Genomic DNA, 26,293 nt, shown 5'->3' on the forward strand with positions numbered 1-26,293 from the left:
GTTAGTGCCTGATGGCCTGAAAGCTGGTTCTACCGTGGTTTGCATTTTGTTGCTTCACATTTCCTTGTAGTCCTAGGGCCTTTGCATGTAGTCATAAAGGTTGGGCACTAGACTTATTTTTTGTTTTAAACACCTTAGTTTTAATTTTTAGTGTTATTGTCAGTCTCCCATATCAGAGTATTTGTTCCTAATCACATACGAATCACCTGTTTAAAAATTAATTTATTTTGAAGTATTTCATACTTACCAGGAAAGTTGCTGTACTGTACAAAGAATCCTTCTCTCCTTTTCTCAGATGCCCCCCATTTTTAACATTTTACCGCATTTTCTCCATCTCTATCCTTTCTGCGCACACACACAGACACACACACACACACACACTATCATTATTCTCTTTCATTCCTTTGTTGTTCTTTCTTTGAATTCAGAGGTGTTTTTTGTTTGTTTTTTTTTTTTTTTTTTTTTTTTAGTATTTACAAGTAGTGCAATTATCATCTCTAATTAGCCTTTCTCTGAACCTTTTGAAAGCAGGCTTCAGCCATGATGTCCCATCACTGCTAAACATTCTAGCATGTATTTGTGAAAACAGGACATTCTGCTGTATAACCCTCCAAATCAGGCTGTGAACAATATAACACTGCCATGTAATCCACAGACCCCATTCAGATTTCACCAGCTGTCTCGGCTCATTCTCCTTTTCCTCCATGGTTTATTCTTCCATTCAGCAATATGTGTTTTATTTGTTGCCCTCTCTTTTTCAGACTCCTTCAGTTAGATTTCTGACTTTCTCCCTCATGTCTTTGACAAGTTTCAGGAGTATAGGCCTTACCATCTATAGGGTGACTAATAATTCCTGGGTTCATCTGATATTTCCTCATGTCTTAGGTCATGAATTCTTGGCAGGAATATATACATTCTTCCCAGGTGATTATATCAAAAGGCAACCTTGATCACCTCGTTGTGTGGGTGCCTGTCAATTCTCTTCATTTTAAATTTGCCACTTTCCCTTTTCTAATCAGTTTTTCATAGGAAGACATTCCAGGATTATATCAGTATCCCCTTGTTCATCAAACCTCTGTGTATCCACTTTAGCACCCATAGATGGTGTCTACCTGAATCAGTCACTTCTATGATGGGCACAACTTATAAATACGCAAATAGTGATTTTTAAATTCTCATCCTCTTCTACGTTTATTAGCATTCTACTATGTGGAAGAGCTTTCCTTTCTCTTTTATTCATTTATTCATGCATGCATTCATTGATATCCGTATGGGCTCTTGGATTTCTGTGTGATTCAACAGGTTGTAATCCATTACTATTAATTATTATTTTGATGCTCAAATTCCTCCTGAGTGGGAGACCCTTCCAGCTGGCACTTTTCTCTGTTACTCATGTTTCCCATCATTCCCTGAGCTTGTCCTTACTTTCTGACACAAGATGTTCCAGGCCCAGCTTTTGCTTGTCCTTCCTCAGCCCTGGAATCAGCCATTTCCCCTAAAGAATCTTGTGTCTTTTTAGTTGAGGATGTTGTCCAGAAACCAAGAGTAGAGCTTACAGTGTGCTCATTGCTAATGGGGTGTCATCACATGTAGGCCCTGTCAAGTGGACACATCTAGGAAACATACGTATGGTGTATATGTATGTACCCATGTATCTATATATACACAAACATACATTTGTAACTATTTGTTCTAAAACAAATAGTTTGTTCTAAACTATTTGTAACTATTTATGTTCTGAAACCATAATTTATATGGATACCTCCGACTCCAATATCTTAGGACTTTTTCTAGCCTTAACCTTTCCATGTTTATAAATACTTTCTCCTTAGTCAGATAGTTGACTCTTGTTATCCTCAATTTATTTTCTTATGTGCTCAATTTACTTACTTGACCTGTGTAACTAATCTCCAAAACAGCCATGCTGGCTGCCTTTTCTGTCTGCTACCACTGTTTCCCCTGCCTTCATTTCATTGCCTGTGTAATTAGTAGCCATACTCACTGGCCATGTCTTGGTTGGTCTCCCCAGCCCTTCATCACCCCGCATTCTTGGCCACTGGTCTATAACTTCATGTCCCCAACCCTCACAAGGAAGTGGTGCACCACAACCTTATCACTGTGCTGTTTCTCACTGCCTCAGTCCCCATGCTGACCCCTCTTGAGCTGGGAAGGACAGCTGGGGCAGGAAGATGCTCTTCCTTGAGCTGTCAAGTATTATAAGCAAGCACACAGTCAATGTGATGAGGTGGTTTATTCATATTTTATTTCCAATTACTGTGCTGTAAACAAAGTCATAAACTATTAAATACTTGTTTAGTTATTATTGGATATAATATAGTCTCATTCTCTCTTGGTTTTTCTTCCTTTGCCAGACTTCTAAATATTAGAGTATCCCAGGTTTTATGATTTTCCTCCCCACTCAAAATACCTTTTACTCTTAATAGGTTTTCCTAACTTAGTAAACAACACAATTGTTTTCCTTGATGTTCAAACCAGAAAACTTAGGAGTCACCCTTAACTCCTTTTCCTCTCCCTACATCCAGTTTACTTCCTGTTCTGTTTCCCAGATGTAGTCTTCATCGTCTCTTTATCACCAGTGTCACCTCTCTGGTCTAAGTCATCTTCCACTTGGACTTTTGTAATGTCTCCTAACTGATCTTGTTTTCCTTTTACAATCCGTTTTTCATACTCTAGTCAGAATAGTGTTTTCATAACAAATCATGTGTGCCTCTATTACTTGAAAACCTCAGTGACTTCCTCTTGCATTTAAAATAAAATCCAAACTTCTTACCAGATCTTAAAAGGTACCCACCTCCCTCTCTGAGCTCATTCTATCCCTCCCTTCTTCACTCGTTTTGCTCCAGTCTTGCTGACCTTCTTTGAGGGTGCCAAGTGTGCATCTTAGCTAATTAGGCATCTAAACCTGAAAGTTGAATTCCTGTGTCCTACATCTGCTCTGGTCTTCATCCTCTCAGAAAGTTGGAATTCTCACCCTTCCGGTTGCTTAGACTAGAATCCTAGGAAATCATCCTTAATTCTCTTTACTTCACACCCTATATCCAGTCCATCAATGAATCTGCCTCAAATAGGGGCGCCTGGGTGGCGCAGTCGGTTAAGCCTCCGACTTCAGCCAGGTCACGATCTCGCGGTCCGTGAGTTCGAGCCCCGCGTCGGGCTCTGGGCTGATGGCTCAGAGCCTGGAGCCTGTTTCCGATTCTGTGTCTCCCTCTCTCTCTGCCCCTCCCCCATTCATGCTCTGTCTCTCTCTGTCCCAAAAATAAATAAACGTTGAAAAAAAAATAAAAAAAAAATCTGCCTCAAATATATTTCAACCTGATCATTTATCATCATCTTCTCTGTTATGACACTAGTCCAAGCTGCCCTTCTCTTTTTCTAAAACAATGGTTGTTTTAGGGGCACCTTGGTGGCTCTTTTGGTTGAATGTCCAACTCTTGGTTTTGTCTCAGGTCATGATCTCACAGTTTTGTGTGTTTGAGCCCCACGTCGGGCTCTGTGCTGATCAGCACAGAGCCTGCTTGAGATTCATTCTCTCTCTCTCTCTCTCTCTCTCTCTCTCTCTCTCTGCCCCTCCCCGACTCCCTCGGTCTCTGTCTCTCAATAAATAAACCTAAAAAAATAAAACAATGGTTGTTTTAGAGTAGTCTCCTCCATTGTTCTGTGTGCCTGTACCTCCAATCTTGGGTCCCTATGGTTCTGCATCCACTGCATAGCAGCCTGAGTGATCTAAGGTGTTGTATCAGTGGCATCTCACTCCTGTGCTCCAAGCCCTATAGTGGCTTTTTCTTATAACTAGAATTAAACCCCAGCTCCTTACCATGGCCTATGTGGTCTCCAATCCATCTCTTTCAACTTTTCTCTATGTTCTAGCTACCTGGGCCTTCTTTCTTTACTTAATTTTTAAAGTTTGTTTATTTATTTTGAGAAAGAGAGCACACAATGCACGAGCTTGTGAGTAGGGGAGGGGCAGAGAGAGGGAGAGAGGGAATGTCAAGCAGGCTCCACACTGTCAACTCTAAGCCTGACATAGAGCTCATGAGATCATGACCTGAGACAAAATCAAGAGTCGGATGCTCAACTGACTGAGCCACCCAGGCACTCCTCTTTCACCGAGCTTATTCCATTTTAAGTCTTTTGCAATGACTGTGCCTTTTGCTTGGCGTATTCTTCCCCCGTATCTTTGCATGGCCGCCTCCTTCTTGTCATTCAGATCTCTACTCAAATATCACTCTTTCAGATGTCTTTTCTCCCTTCCTAGCTAAAGAAGTACTACCCCCACACACATACTCCTTCCTCTATTACATATTTTATTTTTATTTTTATTTTTATTTTTATTTTTATTTTTATTTGAGAGAGAGGGCAGGGTAGAGGAGGTGGGGGAGAGAGAGAATGTTAAGCAGGCTCCATGCTCATCACAGAGCCTGATGCAGAACTTGACCCCATGACCCTGGGATCGTGACCTGAGCCAAAATCAAGAGTTGGATGCCCACCTGACTGAGCTGTGCAGGTGCCCCCAATTTTATTTTCTTTACTATAACTTATCACTATCACTAATTGTTTTTTTATTTTCCCCATCATAAATGCTTTACAAATCATAACTGTATTTAATTTTTATAAAATTTATTGTTTTATTATTTTCTTAAAATATAAGTCTCTTGAAAGCAGGACTTCATCTTGTTATTTCATTTCTGTATCTCCAGGCTCAAAATAGGCACATAGAATAGAATTTATACTATGAATAATCATTAAATACTGTTTGACTGACAAAGACTTGCTACTCAAATGTACCCATTTCATACTGGGGCAAAAATTATATACTCACAAATATATATACACACATATATGTACATACACACGTTTTTATATAAGTGCATATATACTCACTGCTTGTCTCTTAATATAAGTGGAATAATAAGGATTTTATCTTAGTTTGGGCTGAAGTGAAGTTGTTTTAACAGATAGGGGACGGGGTGCCTGGGTAGCTCAGTCGGTTGGGCGTCTGACTTCAGATCAGGTCATGATCTCATAGTGCATGGGTTCGGGCCCCTCAATGGGTTCTGTGCTGACAGCTCAGAGCCTGGAGCCTGCTTCAGATTCTGTGTCTCCCTCTCTCTCTCTCTGCCCTTCTGCTCATATATTGTCTCTGTCTCTCAAAAATATATAATCATTTTTTAAAAAGTTTAATAGAAAGGGGACAAAATGAAGAAGAAAATTATTACCTTTGGTGGAGTCTTATGTAGGTATTTAATTAAGGTGTTTAAAATTACAAGGCACTTTTAAATCTAAACGGTTTCTTTCTTTCCTTAACAAAAATACCAATAAATCAGTAAAATGTATCCAGTAAATTTAGTAAATAAGAAAATACCTTTAGCTTTTATTTTGTTAGTTACCTTTAGGTAGCTGATGTTCCATTTCATAGAACAAATATTCAGCTTTATAAGGAGTTAGATAACTTTGTTACAGAAAAAAGAATACTCTGCAGCATATTTTTCAGTGGACAAATGTTCATAGTTTCAGAAATGAAGTTCCCTACTGTTGGTTTCATCATAGTATTGCATACAGAAGATAGTTTTCTCCTTACAGCAATCCTGTAAGATTATTCATTTTTGGAATGTTGAACTGAATCAGTATGGAAAGCAATATTTAATAAACATTTATTGGGCATTTAATTGTGCACAGCATTCAAGTAAGTGGTGTGGAGGACCCAGAGATGACAAGATACTCCAATGAAAACACTGGGGTGTATTTCCTACTTAATTTTTTAAAATTCTACTTTTAAAGAGATAGTGATTTGGTTCAAAGTCCATCAGGTTCCTGATTTTATGTGATTTATTTTTAAGTTTTTATTTTAATTCCAGTTAATTAGCATACAGTGTTAATATTAAGTTATATGCCAGTTAATCAGGCATCCAGTATAGTGATTCAACAGTTTTATACATTGATTTTAATAGTCTTGGTTTTAATAGTTCTTGAAATACCATAGGTTTTTCCAAAATGGCTTCACCTGAAGATTAGCCAGTGTTGATTGCTTTCCTTCATTTGAGCCAACAATTATCCTTCTATTCTTTTCCTTCATCTGTACCATCCGTTTTTTAATTTTTAGTGTTCTAACAAGAACAGCGTCATGCCTCAACTGGACCTGACTGACATCGTTAGCATCATTTTCAGTATAAGCTTCCTTGGGGCTAGAGCCGCAGCAGCCGGCCCAGATGATGGGAGGGAGGGGGCGTAAAGGAGGGAGTGCACCAGACTGGATTGAGGCATTTTCCCCCGGAGCTAAGGTTTTCAATCACAAGAGAAAATTGTCATTTATTAAATATTTAACGGCAACTATGGTGTTTAGATGCTAGTAATTTCTATTAAAATTTTCTTTTCCTTTGATAGAGTCGTTCCAATAAAGAAGATCCAGAACAGCTGAGATTAAAGCAGAAAGCCAAAGAGGTAGGACTTTCAAGTTACCATGCTTGTCTTTGTGTTGGAGGGAAGGTTGGCAGCTCTCTCCTGGCAATTAGGTCAGGGTTTATTTTGCTGTTGCATACCATTTGCAGAAGCCTTGGGGAAGGACAGGAACTGCTCAAGGCAAGGGCAGTACTTCAAATGAGGTCAATGAGTTATGTGCTCTCTTTTTAAAATTTATTTTCAAGGCTTAGGCCTGTCTAGAAATGGCTCTTTGTAAACTACAGTGGTGTACTTGGAGGAATATAATGTGGGATTAAAAAAAGAAAAAAAAAAAAAGAAACTTCTGAGATTTAGCATCTGGGACTGTACAATAGGCTACATTTTTCCAGGGTAATTGTTCGTTTTGTAAATCTGATACTGCTTATAATTCTTTGGCTGGGAGGTGGTACTGGGATTTAGTTTTAAATGGAAAACGCCTCTGGCTTTTAATTTTCTGGGCCCAGCAGTTTTCTGTTCTGGAATGGAGCCCTTGTTTCACACAGTTCATGTTTAGCTGCAGGGGTTTTAGTTTATAGCTTAGACTGGTTAAGCTTTTACTCCCAGAGGCCTCTGCATAGCAACTGTAGAAATCAACAAATAAGTTCATTTATGTCTGCAGCCTCCTCTCAGTAGCTGACTTTTTACATTTCCCAATATCCATTTCCTGACTTTTCTAGCCCCAGAGAAAAAAGCTCCACTAATTGGAGCTTATTTTAATTGAGCCTTAATATTGGATCTCACTGGAGTTGCCCCCAGAGCTGCTGAGAACAGAAGGAAATGAAAGTACCTAAGGTTGAAGATGTGGTGTGTGTTTGGGTGTGTGTGAAATTTTTCACTTGACCTACAGATTCTTTTCCCTGCTGAATAAATCATCAAGCCTGTTCACATTTCTGATTAAGGATCTGACAGCAGACGATAATAAAGACAATTGAGGTGTGAGACGTGTGATATGGAGCTGAAGAAATTGGTTTCTATAGTTACTTGACTGATTTCATGCAATTTTTAAGGATCTTTGTGCTAAATAAGAGTGATTTCCTGAGCAACCTTTTTCCTTAACTGTGCCTCTTGAACTATGAAATTTGTTGTTGCTTAACATTGCAGCACTTGGCTCCTAGGTGCCAGCAGCAGCAGGTTATTTATGAATGTTTTCAAGGCCCTTATTGTTTGGATTAATGTAGGAGCTGAGGCAAAACAAATGGAAATCTAGTAAGATTCTTACAATCAGTGTGGTATGTTTTCACTAAAATAGAGAAGGAAAATGCATGAACTCTGGATGGGGAGGTTTCTTCTGGATTGAGATGAGAACTGGAAAGGGAGAACATTAGAAAGGATTGAAGTCAGACACATTTCAACAACAGAACACTTCTAATACTCATTTCTGTTCAGCAGAAAATTTATCTAAAGATGCTATCTGAAAAAATTAGTATGAGAACTATACCCATTACCCTCTTTAAGCAAGCCTGGCTTCATAGGTTATTTGGGAATGGACAACCTATTGTTCTGAAACACAAGCATTCCTCTTTGTTTCAATTAAGGACCGATTAGATGCTTATCTTACTTTCTTGTGATTCCACCCCCTTTTGGGAAAACACATATCAGAAAGCTTGCCCTTTTATCTTTAAAAATCTTATCCCATCTTTTCCTTTTTCAAAAACCTTCATTAACATCTGGATTGATTAATTTTTTCTTCAGGTTTGTGTGGGATGGTTTTGTTTGGTTGGTTTTTCTTTTAATATTGTGTTTAATTGTTCCCTGAGGGATGAATAGGTGGACAGTATTTTTCAAAGAAAATTGTAAAAGTAAATATGCAAAAAAAAAAGAAAAAAAAAAGTACCTCTCTTATGAGAGCAGGTGGTAGCAAACCTGTTTTTTCCCCTCTTTTTGCGCCTCCATTTATTTTTTTTCCTAGCAAGATTTAAAGGACTGTATAATTTCTTTCCAAAATATTTTGGAGGTTTTCTAGTTGCATACTATCCTAAATCTTTCAATTAAAAAAAAAAAAATCAAATACACTGGCCTCATTCCAAGAACAGAGCCACTTTGTATTAGTTGCAAACGTTTGATGAGACTACAATATTGTCATTTTTGTGACATTTCCTTTGCCCCCTAGAGCTTTTAATAACTTTAGTATTCTAAGGGCCTCTAATTTAGAATCAAACTCACAGGGATACCATATTGTGTTTTGTTGCAAAAGTCATTGACTCTATCTTAATATAGTTGAACTGTTCTCTTGTGTGGTAATTTGTAAGGTTATCACTTGGGATGTGCTAATTGTTATCACACTGGTATAAACTATAAAGCTTTCATTTGTGATTTTTTGGTATTTGGTCTGTCTGGGAAGTTTTCTTTGTTCAACTGTGAAAATTAGCATGGATTCCTTTCAGTTGCTCAATTTAAAATTTGTTTGCTTTCTTTTTCCAGGTAACTAGCTATCTACCAATCTAGTCATAGGAAGTAGATTAAGGAGGATACCTTATAAAAGCAGAACTCCAGATAACTATTTAGAGAAGTTGTAGGCTTTGTCGATCCTGAGAAATGTTTCAGCAATGTTTCTCATGTAAATATTAAATAACTTGAATCCCCTTCATACATAATTTTATAATCTATGGTGGTTTCAACCGTTAAGGATAGAGTTTTGATCTTGATCATTTCTCCTGGGTGTTTTCTTCTCTATTAATACCATTTTTGAGTCTGTTCATTCCTTTCTTGCATTCTGGGTATAAGGATAAACTGTGTTAAATCAGGCAGGTTTTTATAAACGTGTCTAATAATTTTTTTTTTCATCCTTCCCATCGACTTCCAATTTTGACATTCTTATTTGGAGCTTAAAAAAAATAGGCTGCGCTTGGGATTTGCCTCCATTCTAGTCTCAGTCCATTGAAGTGGCTCCTTCTGCATACTGTTCTTATTGACCTGACAGGTTATCTGTCTGTTTGAAACCTTATTGTTGTCTGGCTAAAATGTCTATGGATATCCTTGTAATTCAGACATCTTAGTCTCAACTTTGGGGCTGTTTCCTGCCCCCCCCCCTCCTCCCTTTTTCTATTTTTGCCTGAGGAAAAAAGCAACAATATTTTAGAGTGTAAGCACTCTATTGTAACTTTATATTTTAAATATCAATACTTTTTTACCCTCTATTTGTGAAAAGTTTTAGATGGATTACTAATTGCCAAATTCTAACTTCAAGCAGGTAGGTACATCTTTGTTTAATGCAGCTGTAGGCTTGTTGAAATAACAACAAGCTGGGAGTGCTGTGTGTCCTAGATTATCATCTAGCCTTCGATGTTTTCCGTTCTTACCACATCATCCAGAATTCTGAGGAGCAAACCACCCGACCTTGGAGTTCATACATCCTGATTCCTTAAACATTTGTTATATATACTGTGACCCTTCTTTCCTTTTGAATATATCCTTTTTCTCCTTTGGGAAATGTGAATTCAGCACATCTGTGCAGAATGAGACAAAGAATTCATTTACTTCCTTTTAACAACTCCTAGCATTCCCACTTTCATTTGTTACCAGACAATAGAGGAAAGAAAAAGGAATGCAAGACCTGTACCTGCTGGCACTTAGCTTCACAGGGCAACCAGTAGAAACTGTTATTTTGGTATGAAAAAGACAAAAGATTTTTTTTTTTTAATTTTTTCTATGTTTATTTATTGCAAGAAAGTGCCTGCACTTGAGCAGAAAAAGGACAGAGAGAGAATCCCAAGCAGGCTCTGTGCTGTCAGCACAGAGCCCGATACGGGGCTCGATCCCACAAACTGAGATCATGACCTGAGTCAAAACCAAGGTTCAGACACTTAATCAATTGAGCCACCCAGGAAGCCCCTTAGATGAAAAATTTAAAGATACGGCATCTGTGAAATGTGATAGTTAAGGCTGTTAAATTATAGCAATTTGTATTTAAACTTATGCTAGTTCTGCATGAATGAAAACTCATGGAACACTGGACAGGACAAAATGAAACTTGTCATTTTAAATATATGTGTGTGTGTGTGTGTGTGTGTACATATACATTTTTTTGGTCATTAAGAATCTATTTTAGCAATCCAGTTAATTTAGTATGGAGAAGACATTTGTAAAATGACAAGTTGTAAAAAGCTTGTGTACATAGAGAAACAGATGCAGACATTTCAAAGCATTGATAGTCTAGGACAGAGGTTCTCAAACTTTGGTGGACATGAGTATTATCTGGAGGGTTTGTTAAAATACAGATTGCTGCCCCCCCCCCCCCCCGCCCCCTTCCTACTTTATGATGCAGTAGGTCTGGGCGAGGCTTGAGAGTTTACATTTCTAACAGATTTCCAGGTAATTTGCTATTGCTGCTGCTCCTCTGGAAATCACACTTCGAACCATTAGTCTAGGAGGAGAAGGAAGAGGACCTTTAAAATCCACCACTTTTATTTTCCCATTGACTAAATGGTCATAGAAGGTCAAACAAAATACTGTGGTTTGGCAATCTAAGAGTTGGCATCTTGAACTGGCATTGTTGAGTTACCATTCAGTAAATTCTCTTCTGGGAGCTGAGAAATGGATATTTTCTCAAGAGATGTATATTGGTTGTATCTCTTGATTGGTGTACCTTACATAGGAAAGATAGTATTTTATTTAGAGCTTCATCAGAGGTTACATAGGTTAATTTGGAAGTATAGGATCTGTGTGGCCTGAGGGACATTCTACCCTTTTGGTAGAAGAGGTATGTATTATAAGAGAAATAGCATTGAACTAGAAGTCAAGAGTCTTCAATTCTAGATTCAACCTGCCATTGACTACATCTCACTTTGGGGAAGTTACTTTACTTCTTGAACTTAACCCAGTTTCCTTTTTTCTTTTTTTCAAACATCACAAGTAAGATTTTTTATTTGTCACGATTAAATGTCTGAATTTTAAACAGATTCTTAGACTGTTGGCTCATATCCATCAGCTTGTTCAACTTTAGCACCAGTGTCATCCCCAGTAGCTTTTCCAGAACTACTGCCTTCACCATGAAGCTCCATGAGCTTTCCCAATTCAAACTTGGGCTTCTTGAGCATTTTTACTTTTCTAACAAAGACATCATGGAGTGGATAAATAGACTGACAAGCCTTCTCTGTGTCTTTTCCAATGTCTGGAATCAGTTTATTGACCACTTCTTTCAAGTAATTTGTCTGCACCTCTCGGGTCATGATTTCCATGATCTTTTTCCTAATTTGGCAGACCTGTTGGTGCTGAGCATAAGAGGCCTTCCAAATCCAATTGTGGCGTTTTTTAGTAAAACCGACACAAAAGAAGCGAAGAAATTACCCACCGGTAGTCTTGACATCAACATGAGTTTCAATGATGGTCTGCCATTTTTTGACCATGGAGCACATTTTGTCCCGGGTAAGATCCATGCCATGGAAATTAGTCAGGTTTTGCCCTGAACATCTTCAGTAATTAGCTTCAATTTCCCACATGCAACTTCATCATTCTCCAGATCAACAAGGCTTACTTCAAACACACGACCCTTGAGGCCATCAGATGCTATTTTGGTTCCTTGAGTTCTTGTGACTAGTGTTTTCCCAATATTTCTTATATTAAACATTACTGGTGCTTTTACATCATACCAATCTTTCTTTGAAAATGGATCAACCACTTTTTTCTTGGCTCCCTTTTTGCCGCCTTTCGTAAGATGCTTGTTCTTGCTGACCACCATGTGGCACTGCTCAGGGAGCCAAAAGGGCCCCAGTTTCCTCTTATAGTTGATCCTTGAACAACACAGGAGTTAAGGTCACTATCCCCCTGTGCAGTCAAAAATCTATGTATAACTTTTGACTCTCCCCAAATATATCTACTAATAACCTTCTGTTGATAGAAAACCTTACTGATAAAATAAACAGTTGATTAAAACATTTTTGTCTGTTCTATATATTATATACTATATTCTTATTCTAAGGTAAGCTAGAGAAAAAATATTATTAAGAAAATCTTAAAGAAGAGAAAATACATTTCTAGTACTACACTGTATCCCAAAAAATCATGTATAAGTAGACCCATGCATTAAAACCCTTGTTGTTCAGACCCTATTTAAAATGAACAGAGGGGTGCCTGGATGGCTCAGTCTGTTAAATGTCTGACTCTTGATTTCTGCTCAGGTCATGATCTCATGGGTCATGGGTTTGGGTCCTGCATTGGGCTCTGCTCTGACAGTGTGGAGCCTGCTTGGGATTCTCTGTCTCCCTGCCCCTCCCCAGCTTGCATGCTGCTCCCCCCCTCCTCAAAATAAATTAAAATAAATAAATAAATAAAGTGAATATAACAGCACATGTTCTGCTTATGTAACATAGCTGTCATAATTTAGGGAAAGGTGAGGTGTAAAAGGAAAAATAGTTACTTAAAAACATTAGCTATAGAAACATTTAAGATAGATGCCATCAAGCTCTTAAATAAGCTCGATACTGACCCATGGATATGTAATTTTTTTTCCTTTTTTTTTCTTTCAAGAAGACTGGAAAAAAGGTTGAAAAAAAAGAATGTAAGGGGAAGACATGGAGGGGGAGGGTTCTGTAATCTAATGCAAATTATATTTTAAACAATATAGAAATCAAGTATTGTGTTTAAGTCTAAGGAAGAAAGTGTCTAATTGAGATCAGAGAATGTGCTATTTACTGAAATGTAGAGATGGATTAGAAGGGCAGACTAGCAAGGCATTGGACTCTACATTCCAGATCCCAAGTATCTCAGGTGTTCTGGACAGTATCTTGACATCATAAGAACTAGCATTAGTGGTTGGGAGAAAAAAAAATACTCAGACCATGTATTGTTAGGTTTGGTGGATTGCCTGCCTAATACTTGTCTTTTAGGGGTTGAAAGCGATGCTATGTTTCTATTGTTGTATCCCTGAATTTTAGGTGAGATGGGGGGGGGTAGTTATTGTTTTTTAACTTGCTTTGTTGGTTCTGTTGGTTTAGAATTCATTTGTTAATAGTGTTTAGTGTGGTATTGTTTGCTTCTTTTGTAGTATAATATTTTAGGATTTAACCTTGTTTTCCCCAGTAAGTTGCAGTAATTTAGAAGTGATTATTAACATTGTTGAGAATTTTAGAGTTTGGCCAATTAATTTTTACAAAGCATATCTAAAATTCTACCTAAATGTTTACTATTTAAAAAACATCTATTGGTGGTAGGGTTTTATTATTTCTATGTACACATAACGTTAACTGTGAAATCCAAGCAACACACTATTCGTAATTCTTTGCAGAATTCAAAACTAGATAGCATACTTTATTTCTCTTATTTTTTCAGATTCTTCTAAATATTCCTATTTAGTGGCAATAGCTATTTTCATTGCTACTAATGTATGTTTTTTGGACAGCATACATAAGCTCTGGGGGAGACATTAACTCATCTCTCAACTCTGTCCTTTATACCTTATTATCACTTTCTAAAAGTTCATAGCAAAATCAGACTGAAGATGATAGCACTTCATATTTCTGGATCATTTGTTTTGAAGGACAGCTCTGCTGTTGTCTCTTGTACTTTTAGCACCTGCCTTTTTTTTTTTTTTTTTTAAATATCTTGCCTGCCTTAAGCATAAAAAAGAAACACAGTTTTGAATTTCCCATAGTGTCAGTGTCATAATTATCTAAATAATCTAGTCCTTCCTGTTAATAATGTCCTTGTGTCCGTGGAGGGACTTGACTATATAATACTTGATTTATTCATTCTTTATGTGTCTCCTCTAATTCTGCTTCAGTTTTGCTTTCCTTTTTCATTAATTTTTTAAAAAATCTTTTGTCTTTCAAAATTATGTGCTTAGCATCAAGAAGTACCTCTGTTGAACTTTACATCTGAGAGTTTGTGTGATCTTTAAGGTAATCTGTTAATGTGTTTTGGACTTGATTAAAATGACTATTATCATAGTTGTACTTAAAAATGAACAGAGACAGATACTAAACATCAGGAATAAGATAATCTTCAACCACCATTGCTCTATTGCCCTCTAGGGCACTGACTTGGATTTTAGGGGACCTATGCTTATTATCAGAGAAGACTGTGATAAGGGAAATGAAGGCTTCTGCCTTTTTCACTAGCCATAGGAAGGAGTAAGGGTACTCTTAAAAGAGAACTTGCCAAGCCTGTTAGACCTTTTTGGACCAAAGTGTGTGTTGCTGGTGTAAGTAAGCAAGCAGGCTTTAAGTTTTATGAAACAAAGCTTAGTAGGAATATAATTTAACAGAAACCTGTTGTCAGAATTCTGGTTAAACCAGCTTTTAAAGGTTTCAGTTGGTGAAGTAAAAAACACTTCTGACTGTCTCTCCCACTGAATACAGCTATAAAACCTGAACAGAATGCATGGAGAAGCTATGACGGTTTTGAAAATAGTAGGCAAATTGGGGAAAAAGATGAGACTTCAAAATACCACTAATCCAGCAGTGAGTTTGCCATCCCTCCTGCACCTCCCCACCCCCATTCTTCCTGCTGCTTACTGTTGACATGGACAGTCACAGATATATATGGTAAAGCAGAGTAACTAAAGCCCCCAGCTTTCTGGCCAGAGGACAGAAAGAGGAGACTAGGGAACCAGAAATTACTGGGAAGATTGTGAAATGGGAAGAGCTCAGGAAAGCAAGCCTGTATTATTACTTTAGACTCCTAGGCCCACTCTTGAGCGACACATTTGTCATATGTGAATCTGATTCTAATCAGCATACATAAAGACTTGAAGAATGGAACTAACGGGAGATTTAGTAGCTCAGTTGGCTAAGCATCAGACTTTAGTTCATGGTCTAACAGTTCAGGTCATGATCTCACAGTTCATGGGTTCAAGCCCCAAATCGGGTTCTGTGCTGACAACTCAGAGCCTGGAGCCTTCTTTGGATTCTGTGTGTGTGTCTCTCTCTGCCCCTCCCTTGCTAATGCTCTGTGTCTCAAAAATGATAAACATTAAAAAAAAAAAAAAAGCGGAACTAACAGAGCAATGCTAGGTCCCAGACTGACCACCAAGTGGTACACATTTGGGACATATCCAGTGAGCACTACAAGGGCTTTGAAAACTGAACTCGTGTTGGAACTTGAGCTAACAGAAGATACATTGGAACTTGTGGCCTAAATCTAACTGACCTGTTCTGCATACTAAAATTAAAATGTCATATTCCAAAGGATTTAAAGAAGACCCAGAGTCTTATAATATTTAAAATATTCAGGGTACTATTCAAAATTACTTGACTTAAAGAATCAGGAATAAATTTCTAAAATAGAAATTTTATTTTATTTTATTTTTTAAATGGAAATTTTAGAACTGAAGATAATAGTAATCAAAATAAAACACTTGGCTGGATAGTTGAAAAGAGACAAAAGAGGAAAGAGTCAGTGAACTTGAAGATGGACAAGTAGAATTTATCTAATCCAAAAACTAAGGAGAAAACTGATCAAAAACAAAAAACAGAAAAACAGAGCCCCAGAGACCTGTGGGACAATGACCAAAGGTCTGGCATTAATGTTATTGAAGTCCCAGAAGAGAAAGAGTAAGATACTAAAAATATGTTTGGAAAAATAATGGCTAACAACCTCCCAAATTTAGAAAGACATAAACCTAAAGATTCCAGAAGGTCTGTGAACCCCCAAACAGGTTAATCAGAGAAAGTCAGATTCAGTTCCATCTAAGAAAACTAAAGACAGAGAAAAAATTCTTGAAACTAGCTAGAGAGGTGTACACTTGTCTAATAAGGAACAGCAATTCAAGTGATTGTAGATTTCTTATCAGAAACCATGGAAACCAAAAGAAAGTAGCAAAATATTTGTAAAGTGCTGTAAGAAAAAAACTGTCAACCAACCCAGAATGCTATATCCTGTGAAAATACCCTGCAGTAATAAAGGTGAAATAAAGACAGTGCAGGAACAAGAATAGAATCTTTTGCCAGTAAACCTACTCTTAAAAAAAAAAAAAAATGCTTAAGGAAATTGAAGTTCTTCAGAATGAAGTGAAAATGATACCAAAGGAAAATTTTAAACATTAGGAACTAAGAAAAAGGAACAGAAATGGTATATAGTCTGCTTTTAAGCTTTTTAAAATATTAAAAATAAAAATTCTAACATTGTCAGGGATTTTCAGTGTATACATATGTAATATATAAGAAAATTATAACAAAGTGTGGGGAGTAAAAGGATATAAGGTATCTGTATTCCACTTGAATTGGTAAATTATGGATTCTAAGTAGACTGAAATTTAATTTTTTTTTAAACGTTTATTTACTTTTGAGACAGAGACAGAGCATGAACGGGGGAGGGTCAGAGAGAGAGAGGGAGACACAGAATCCGAAACAGGCTCCAGGCTCTGAGCTGTCAGCACAGAGCCCGACGCGGGGCTCAAACTCACGAGCCGTGAGATCATGACCTGAGCCGAAGTTGGACGCTTAACTGACTGAGCCACCCAGGCGCCCCGCTAAGTAGACTGAAATTTTAAGTAAGTATACTGTAATTTCTAAAGCCACCACTTAAAAAAAAAAATCTATGGATATAGTAAAAAACAATAGGTAAATTAAAGTGAAATATTTAAAGTTCAGATAACCCAAAAGAAGTAGGAAAAGGGAAACAGAAATGAAAAACAGAAGGAACAAACAGAAAAGAAATAATAAAATGGTAGACCTAAATCCAAAAACATCTAAGTTGTTCTATTAAGTGTAAATGGTCTAAATATACCAGCTAAAAGATAGAGATTGTCAGAATGGATTTCAAAACCATGACTAAATTATATGTTTACAAAGAGACTCATTTCAAATGTAATTTGATTCAAATGTAATCCTTCAAAGGATAGGAAGAATGCTTATGTTAGAGAAGAAGAAAGATCTCAAATTAATAATCTAAGCTTTTATCTTAAGAAACTGGTAAAAGGAGAGCAATATACATCCAAAGCAAGCAGAAGAAGGTAAATAATAAAGATAAAAGCAGAAATCAATGACTTTGAGAACAAAAGGAAAAAATAGAGACAATAAAACCAAAAGATAGTTCTTTTATGATAAAATTGACAAATCTCTAATTAGACTGAGAAAGAAAAAAGATGTAAATCACCAATATCAGGAAAAAAGAGGTGGAAATCACTACAGACCCTGCAGGGTAAGGGAATACAAAAGAATAACTCCATGCAAGTAGTTCAACAACTTAGATGAAATGACCAGTTTTTTCAAAAGCACCATCTGTCAAAACTTAGCCAAGTGAGGTAGCTAACCTCAGTAGTTTTGTAATTATTAAAGTTAATTTATAGTTAAAACCTTTCAATGAAGAAATCTCCAGGCTTAGATCATTTTACTTATTAGTAAATTCTCCCAAAAATTTATAGAAGAATGAATACTGTGTCTCCACAATTTCTTTCAGGAAACAGAAGAGTTAGGAACTCTTCCAGTTCATTTTATGAGACCAGTATTATCCTGATAACTAACCAGAAAAACATTACAAAATAGGAAAACATTTCAGTATCCTTTGTGAACATAGAAGTAAACATCTTCAACAAAATATTAGCAAATCAAATGTAGCAATGTATAAAAATAATATATCATGACCAAGTGGAGTTTACCCCCCAGGAATGCAAAGCTGTGTTAATATTAAAAAACCAGTGAATGTAATCTACCATATTAACAATCTAAGAAAGATCATATCAATTAATGCAGAAATACATTAGATGGATTTCAATATGTATTAATAAGAATAACTCTCAAAAATCTAGGAATGAAGAGGACTTCCTTAACCTGATAAAGTGCAACTATTGAAACCCTACTATTAACATTATTCTTAATGATGAAATGAATGAATGCTTTCTTCCAGAGATTAGGAAAAAGGCAAGGATGTCTGTTTTCATCACTATTACTCAGTGTTATATTGCCCAGACAATAAGGCAACAAAAAGAAAAATAGAGAAATTAAATATAAATAGTGTGGTTTTTTTGTTCTCTTAATCATGTCTTTTGTAGTGCAAGAATGTTTCTAATTTGTATGAAGTCTAATTTGTCAGGTTCTTTTTTTTTTTTTTTTTTAAGGACCTGTTTTGGGTGTTCTGTCTTAAGACATGTGAGATTTCAGAAAACCAAAGTATACTTTGCAGAGTGGGAGAAAATGTTTTACTACATAGGTAGGGAATTTTGATAACAGAGGTCAATTTAAAAACTTTTTATTTGTTGTGACTATCTTGCAGATGCTAATTTTCTCCAGGGAAAGACTTAAAAAATATAGCTGATTGTTTGATTTGTCCTGCAGGGTAGATTAATTAAAATTGCATTTTGTCACCTGAAGTTCCAGATTATGACAGCATCAGACTCTGAAACTATCTGTACTTTTTAAAAGGCCAGCATCAACAAAGGACAGTTTACAACCCCTGAAAACAGTTTTTTAGCAGTGTGTGTGTGTGTGTGTGTGTGTGTGTGTGTGTGTGTAAAACTACAGTTTAAAAGAGGGTTTTCTTCCCTGTAATTTGTGAAAAGCAAATGGAGAATGGTTCTTAGTTAATTTTTTTTTTTTTTTTTAGTTATGTTTTCTGCTTTACTAAAGACTCAGTTACCTAGGGATTATTTTTGGTCTTTCCTCTAATACTATAAAATATCCTGAAGTGGTCTTTACTTTGTATCTCCTTGAGACTGCCTATTTCACCACTAAACTTTACTATTTTCATCCTGCTCTTTTTTTAAGATGTTCAAAATTTGGTCAATTCTCTTTTAAAAAAATATTTTTGATGTTTATTTTTGAGAGAGACAGAGCACAAGCCAGGAAAGGGCAGAGAGAGAAGGAAACAATCTGAGGCAGGGTCCAGGCTCTGAGCTGTTAGCACTCAGACTGTGAGATCTCAAACTGTTTGAGCTGTTAGCTCAAACTGTCTGAGTTTGAGCTGTTAGCACTCAAACTGTGAGATCATGAGCTGAAGTCTAAAGCTTAACCGACTGAGCCACCCAGGTACCCTGGTCAATGTTCTTTTTAAAGAATGTTCAATGTGTGTGTATAGGGTTCCTCAACAGGTTACTTTCAATTGGCTATCTTAGAGCCTGATATTGTTTGAGTATTTGTTTAGCAACCAGTGGCAGGTTCTTTATTCATTTCTCTCCATAGTAATAAGATTTGATGGTAACTGAACGTTCTTCTTCTTCTGGAGAAGCTTAAGGACCTCGTAGTGATGTTTTATTTTGACTTGGTTTTCTTTTCTTTTCTTTTCTTTTCTTTTCTTTTCTTTTCTTTTCTTTTCTTTTCTTTCTTTTCTTTCTGAAATACCATTTGACACTCACCTGCCCTTGTGAAATGATACTATGGTTTCATGTATTTATTTTACAGTTTTAATGTCTTATTTATCTGTCTTTTAATGGGGCATCTTTCATGAGCACCTTTCATGAGTACCCACATAGTAAATAATTATATCTTGTAGATTTGGATATTCTGGGTTAATTATGATAAAAACTCTACAGCAAAATAGTACTTTCAGTTTTTAGCATGAAGATAAATATAGAGTAAATCCATGTGAAAGTGTGATCTATAGAAAGGGCTTGTAATAAGAACACTTGGCTCTGAGTTCTGTTTCTACCACTTATTTATTTATGTAACCTTTATGAAGTTTTTCTAAGCTCTTAGGGCATGTCTTCCTTAGTAAAAAAAAAAAAAAGATGGTACATATATGTATAACTTTCATATCCTATTATAATTAATATTATACTTTTTAATGTGGTTGTAAGAGTTAAATGAGTAAATTTTTAAGGAAGTAGTTTGTAAACCATACAGCATAGAACTCTTTCCTATAATTTACAAAAACTGTCTTTATTTTCAAGTAACTTTTATTTTGAAAAAGTTGACTATAGTGTGGCCAGTTTCTCTCCAATTTACTGTTCAATTTATTCTTCAGGTATTTCTTACCTGTGATTAAACTAAGGATAGATTAAGCACTAGATGCCCTTTTTTTTTTCTGGCTTTTCTTCTATTCTATACTTCTTCCTTACCTAAATTCTGCCTCTTATTGTTTAGAGATTCAGGACTAAAGAGTTTGTTGGAGTAAAGGCATTAGGAAATGATGTGCTCTTGACTGTTAGGGGAATTTATCATTTATTTTATACTGTAACTCATTTGGTAAAGAACACAGAAATAGGCTTAATGATCAGTTTCTTCCTCCTTCTGATCATGACTCTGAAAACACTGACTTTTTTGTTGTTGTTCCATCTTCTAGTTACAACAGTTGGAGCTTGCGCAGATACAGCATAGAGATGCTAACCTCACAGCTCTTGCGGCCATTGGACCAAGAAAGAAGAGACCACTAGAATCTGGGTCTGGAAGTGAGGTATTGAAGTAATGTTTGTTATTTTATTTTTCATGTCAAGAAAGCAAGCTAAAAGGAAGCAAAGACATGTACATAGTTTATCCTACCTTGCATGCCGGTGCTGCCAAATGCTTGTTAAAACTCTCCTTTGCCTATTTTATAAAATATTAACTTTGCCTGTTTTTTTAGGATATATATCACCTTGAACTTTACTCCTCTTGATTACTTATTTTATACTTCTTCCTTTTGCCTCCACCCACCCCCGTCTCTACTCATAATGAGTCACATTACCTCAGTTTTTTATTTCTGTGCATTCTTTCCACTGGTCTTAGATAATCCTCTTCCTACTGTATATCTAAATCGAGTTCATATCTTTTTTTAAGTTTTTTTAAAAAATATTTATTTTTGAGAGAGAGAGAGACCGACCCCGCATGAGTGGGGAAGGGGCAGAGAGAGAGGGAGACAGAGGATCTGCAGCAGGCTCTGCAGTGACAGCAGAGATCCAGATGTGGGGCTCCAACTCATGAACTATGAGATCATGACCTGAGCCGAAGTCAGATGTTCAACCAACTGAGCCACCCAGATGCCCCCAGTTCATATCTTAAGATCAAATCTGCCATCTTTTTTCTTCCATGAACCCCAACTACGCATTCCTTCATTGACTTCTTGTCTTAGTACATAATATGTTTGCATGGCAGATTCTTCTCTGTTCCTTATATGATGCATATTTTTTCTTTGCAAGATTTTAAACTTTTTGAGCAGATATAATCCTATTCATTTGTATTCCTCCACAGAACTTACATACTCAATAAAAATTGTTAATTGTTTGATTAGCACCAAGAAAGGAGCTGACCTACATCTCTAGAACAATTATTTGATGTAATGTTAGATTTGTGGATCGATCATCAGGGTGAGATACAGGTACCACTGAGGTAGGGTCAGCAATAGGAGAGCTATGGCTCATCTGTTTTGCTCTGTAAAATTTAAATATGCTTTGAGACCAGCTCCTCCCTAACATATACCCTGAACATTGACAGTTCCTAAATAAATGACAATCATCTCAGTAGAGGAAGGATTTAAAAAATCTAGTTGTTTTTCATTATAAATGTAATGAATGCAATATGTTCACAGGTCCCCCAAAAAATTACAGTATAAAAAATGTTTGAAAAATAAGTGTCCCTCCTCACAGATTTCTAGTTCCCCGTCTCCTGCCCAACCAGACGAAACCATTATTAAGATTTTTGACATAGCCTTCTAAAAATTTGTTATGAATATGCACATGTATCTTATGGGTGTTCACAGATCCACGTGCTTGATTTTGTTTTTACTTAATTGTGATCAGACTATGCCTATTGTTCTGCCCTTGATGTTTTTTCCCCTTTTCTGTAATCTCCATTACATAATTGACTTCCATACTTTTTAAAGGTATAGGACATTACTATGTGTAGATAAACATAATTTACTCAACCCATTCTGTAATGGAAATTTAGTTTTCTTCCAGAACATTCTTGTACTTACATTGTATAATGTAACTGTAGGCTAAATTCCTAACAATGGAATTCCTGGTTTAAAGGCTATGCATAACATGAAAAACTTTTTGGAAAAATTCAAACACACAAAAAATAAATGAATCCCCCCCCATATACTCACCACTCTGGTACACCTACTATCAATGTATACCCAGTCTTATTTAAATCTGAACCAACTTTCTCTGGTTTTTTATACCTCAGGTTATTTTTTTTTTTTAAGTTTATTTATTTATTTAGAGAGTGAGCATGTGTGGGGGATGGGAGGGAAGGGCGAGAGCAAGACAGAGAGAATCCCAAGCAGGCTCCTCACTGTTAACATAGAGCCTGACATGGGGCTCAAACTCATGAACGATGAGATCATGACTTGAACTGAAATCAAGAGTCAGACATTTAACCTACGGAGCTACCCAGGTGCCCCTTCCTCAGGTTATTTTAGTCAGTTCTAGACTCAGTATCATTTTATCCATAAATATTGTTTGTTGCTTTTGATTTTTGTTACGTATTTAAAAATGACCCTCTGAATAAGTTGTATCAGTTTTTAAATCCATTAGTTCCTATTTAACATTAACACTGAGATTATCTTTGCCCTTAGATGGTAGAAAATGTAATTTTTAATAGAATATTTAAATTGCAAGTAAAATTGAGCAGTTTTTTCCTATGTATATTGGTACTTTCAGTTTACTTTTTTCAACTGAGTTACGTTTTTCAATTGATTGAGAAAATGGAACACACCACACCCCTCCACCCCCCTTTCCAGTTGTCTAGGCTTTCTTCTTGTAAAGAAGTTTTTTATTTTCCTAAAAAGAAGATCTTCTGAGTGTTTGTGCTCTGGCTTTCCATTCTATTTGGGAAGGCCTTTCTTAATTAGAATTATGTGTTAATACATTTATCATTTCACTTTTTAAGTACAAATCTTTGATTCATCCAGAATTTCTTTTGAGTAGGAGTTAAGATATGGCTTTATCTTTATTCCCTTCTTCTTTGTTCTCCCCCAGGCTCACAAATCGTCCCAATACTATTTACTCAGTAATTCTTTCCCCACTGATTTGAAGTGCTACCTTTATCACACAGATTCAGTATTGAATACAAATTCCCATATGAATTTGGGTCTGTTTCTGCACACTGTGATCCAGTGCTATCTAATAGAAATTTTTGTGAGAAAATGTTGTATCCATGCTGTCTTGAATGGCTACATACAGCTGTTGAGCAATTGAACTGTGGCTACTGATTGAGGAAATGAAATTTTAATTTTTAATTCTATTGATATGTATCTATTTATGTATTACTACAAAATATTTTTCCCCATCCTAACCATTTTAAAGTTACACAGTTCAATAGCGTTAAGTATATTCAATTTGTTGTGCAACATATCTACAGAACTCTTTCGTTTTGTAAAACTGAAACTCTATACCCATTAAGAACTCCCCATTTTCCCCACAGCCCCTAATAACTGCCATTCCACTTTGATTCTGTGAACTTGGCTACTTAAATACCTCATGTAAGTGGGATCATATAGTATTTGTATTTTTGTTACTGGTTTATTTCACTTAGCGTAATGTCCTCAAGGTTGCACATCTTAATGTATTGAAAAAATATGGTAGGGATGCCTGGGTGGCTCAGTTGGTTAAGCATCAAACTTTAGGTTATGATCTCATGGTTTATGAGTTTGAACCCCACATCGGTGTCTGTGCTGACAGCTCAGAGCCTGGACCCTGCTTCAGATTCTGTGTCTCTCTCTCTGTCTCTCTGTCTCTCTCTCTCTGTTCCTCCCTCACTCTCTTCTCTCTCTCAAAAATAAACAAACATTAAAAAAAATAAAAAATAAAAATATGGTAAAACTAGCCCAGTGGAGAGTTTTTATGTTTTTATTATTTCTCTACCACAGGATGACCCACTGCCCTTTATTTTTGGTCTCTTTGTATATGAATGTGTGTAAATATTTTATTAAAACTGGGGCATGCTATTTCATCATGAAGCATATTCCTATATATATGACTTAGCATACTTGTTTCTTTGTTGCAAGAATAGTTATTTATAATTTTTTCCCCATCCACAGAGTTATTATTTACACCTCCTTTGAGAAAGAGCTATAGAGATATCTAAATTCCTATCCTTCCTTTCTATTAGTATTATACAATAAATCCTGTATTATAGCACATGGGGTGAGTACACTTGCTTTGAACACAGACAAATCTGGGTTTTGTTCTTTACTCTGTTAAGTTTTATAATTTTTGACACCTCCTTTAAACACAGTACCTCAGTTTTCCCCATTTGGAAAAAGGGTATAATACCTGCCTGTAATGTTTTAAAGATTGGATTCTGCAAAGTGTTTAGCTAGTTTCTGGCCTCACGAGTGGACTTAATAAATTATCATTATTGTCATCATAGTAATAGTACCATTATTTTAGCTTTTAATCATATTTTATAAGTAGTCTTCATGGTCCATAGTAAATTTGAAATGTTAACCATTAATCTCTTGAGACCTTTGCTTCTCTATCTCATTTGAGTTTGTCACAAATTTTAAAAACAAAACATTCCCTGGTGTACAATAATCAGAGATTTTTAAGTGTTTTTTTCTTTTACTGTATGTTCAAGTCTGAGAAAGGTCATAGGTTAGGGGTCAGAGAGAAATGTATTTTTGGTGTTCAGAGATTAAAAAAAAAACTAGTTTATATGATTTGTCTATTGGCATTAAAATGCAAGATTATTAATTTTTAAATTTCAAAACAGATGTGTCATAACTTGTGTTTAAATGTATTGAAGAGTATGTTTGCTTGGTGCTTCTTTAGTTTTGAGAATTTAGGCATGTACATTTTCCCCTGTATTTCTTGGGTTTTAAGCTTAGGTAGTTGTCAGATTTTACTGTATTATATAACAGTACTTTTAAGTAATGCTAACCTAAATTGAAAATACCATTTCTTTAATGAGCTGGTAACATTTTAGTACAGTCCTTATTTTGAAATTAGCTTGAAGACTATTTTCTTATTTGTTGATTTTTATTTATGATATTTTAACTTTAAAGGCCGTTTTCTTTTTAAAATGAGAAACTGGAGAAATGATGTTTTAGGTTTATTGCTGATTTATTTGCCCTCCCAGTAACTTAAATTGCATTAATTCAAATTATTATTTTTTTTTTTTTAATTTTTTTTTTCAACGTTTTTATTTATTTTTGGGACAGAGAGAGACAGAGCATGAACGGGGGAGGGGCAGAGAGAGAGGGAGACACAGAATCGGAAACAGGCTCCAGGCTCTGAGCCATCAGCCCAGAGCCCGACGCGGGGCTCGAACTCACGGACCGCAAGATCGTGACCTGGCTGAAGTCGGACGCTTAACCGACTGCGCCACCCAGGCGCCCCCATTAATTCAAATTATTAAAAACATTTTTTTAATGTTTATTTTTGAGAGGGAGAGGCAGAGCACGAGTAGGGGAGGAGCAGAGAGGGAGGGAGACACAGAATCTGAAGCAGGCTCCAGTATCTGAGCAATCAGCACAGAGCCCAGCGTGGGGCTTGAACTCACAAACCACAAGACCATGACCTGAGCCTAGGTTGGATGCTTAACCTACTGAGTCACCCAAGCGCTCCTAACTGGAATTATTTAAAACTCTTTATTCATTTGTCTTATTCCCTCACAAGGAATGCAGAAGTTATGTATAAAACCAGAAACTGAGGCTTTACTTTTTATCTTCTTTGTAGATGGGAACCTGAAATCTTACCTGTTTGATTTAAATTGGTTAGGATAAGCAGATAATCCCAGAGGGGAGTGAAGTAGAGTCTGGTTCTTTGAAGAATAACCCCTTAGTTTAAATGCATTTTTTTTTTTTGTCTACTAAAAATGCAGAAAATTAAGCTTACTAGTACCTTTCACATTCATAGATTATCATTTTTGTTGATAATAAATCAACAATAATATGTTTGGAGAAATTAGTTTTGGACTTTTGTCCTTTAGTATTTTTTTTCTGTTATGTAAAATAAAGCAAAATTATCTCTTATCCTTAAAAAGATTTGTATAACCCATATATTAGACTGGCCCCTTATACAAACTATAAGAGACTCTTAAATACTGAG

At 36.2% G+C, this 26,293-nt stretch overlaps 1 protein-coding gene and 1 pseudogene across 1 annotated transcript in view; one reads left to right on the forward strand and one right to left on the reverse strand.

The window, feature by feature from the left end:
- Nucleotides 1-26,293, forward strand: part of TAF4B (TATA-box binding protein associated factor 4b) — a 127,233-nt gene that overhangs the window by 73,258 nt on the left and 27,682 nt on the right. Inside the window, exons 13-14 of the mRNA XM_043558506.1 lie at nucleotides 6,403-6,459; nucleotides 20,608-20,718. Coding sequence (XP_043414441.1) covers nucleotides 6,403-6,459; nucleotides 20,608-20,718 — 168 coding nt within the window. The remainder of the gene's footprint in view (nucleotides 1-6,402; nucleotides 6,460-20,607; nucleotides 20,719-26,293) is intronic.
- Nucleotides 11,297-12,161, reverse strand: LOC122470659 (annotated as a pseudogene).

The sequence above is a fragment of the Prionailurus bengalensis genome, chromosome D3 (assembly GCF_016509475.1).
Source record: "Prionailurus bengalensis isolate Pbe53 chromosome D3, Fcat_Pben_1.1_paternal_pri, whole genome shotgun sequence".
Lineage (NCBI taxonomy): Eukaryota > Metazoa > Chordata > Mammalia > Carnivora > Felidae > Prionailurus > Prionailurus bengalensis.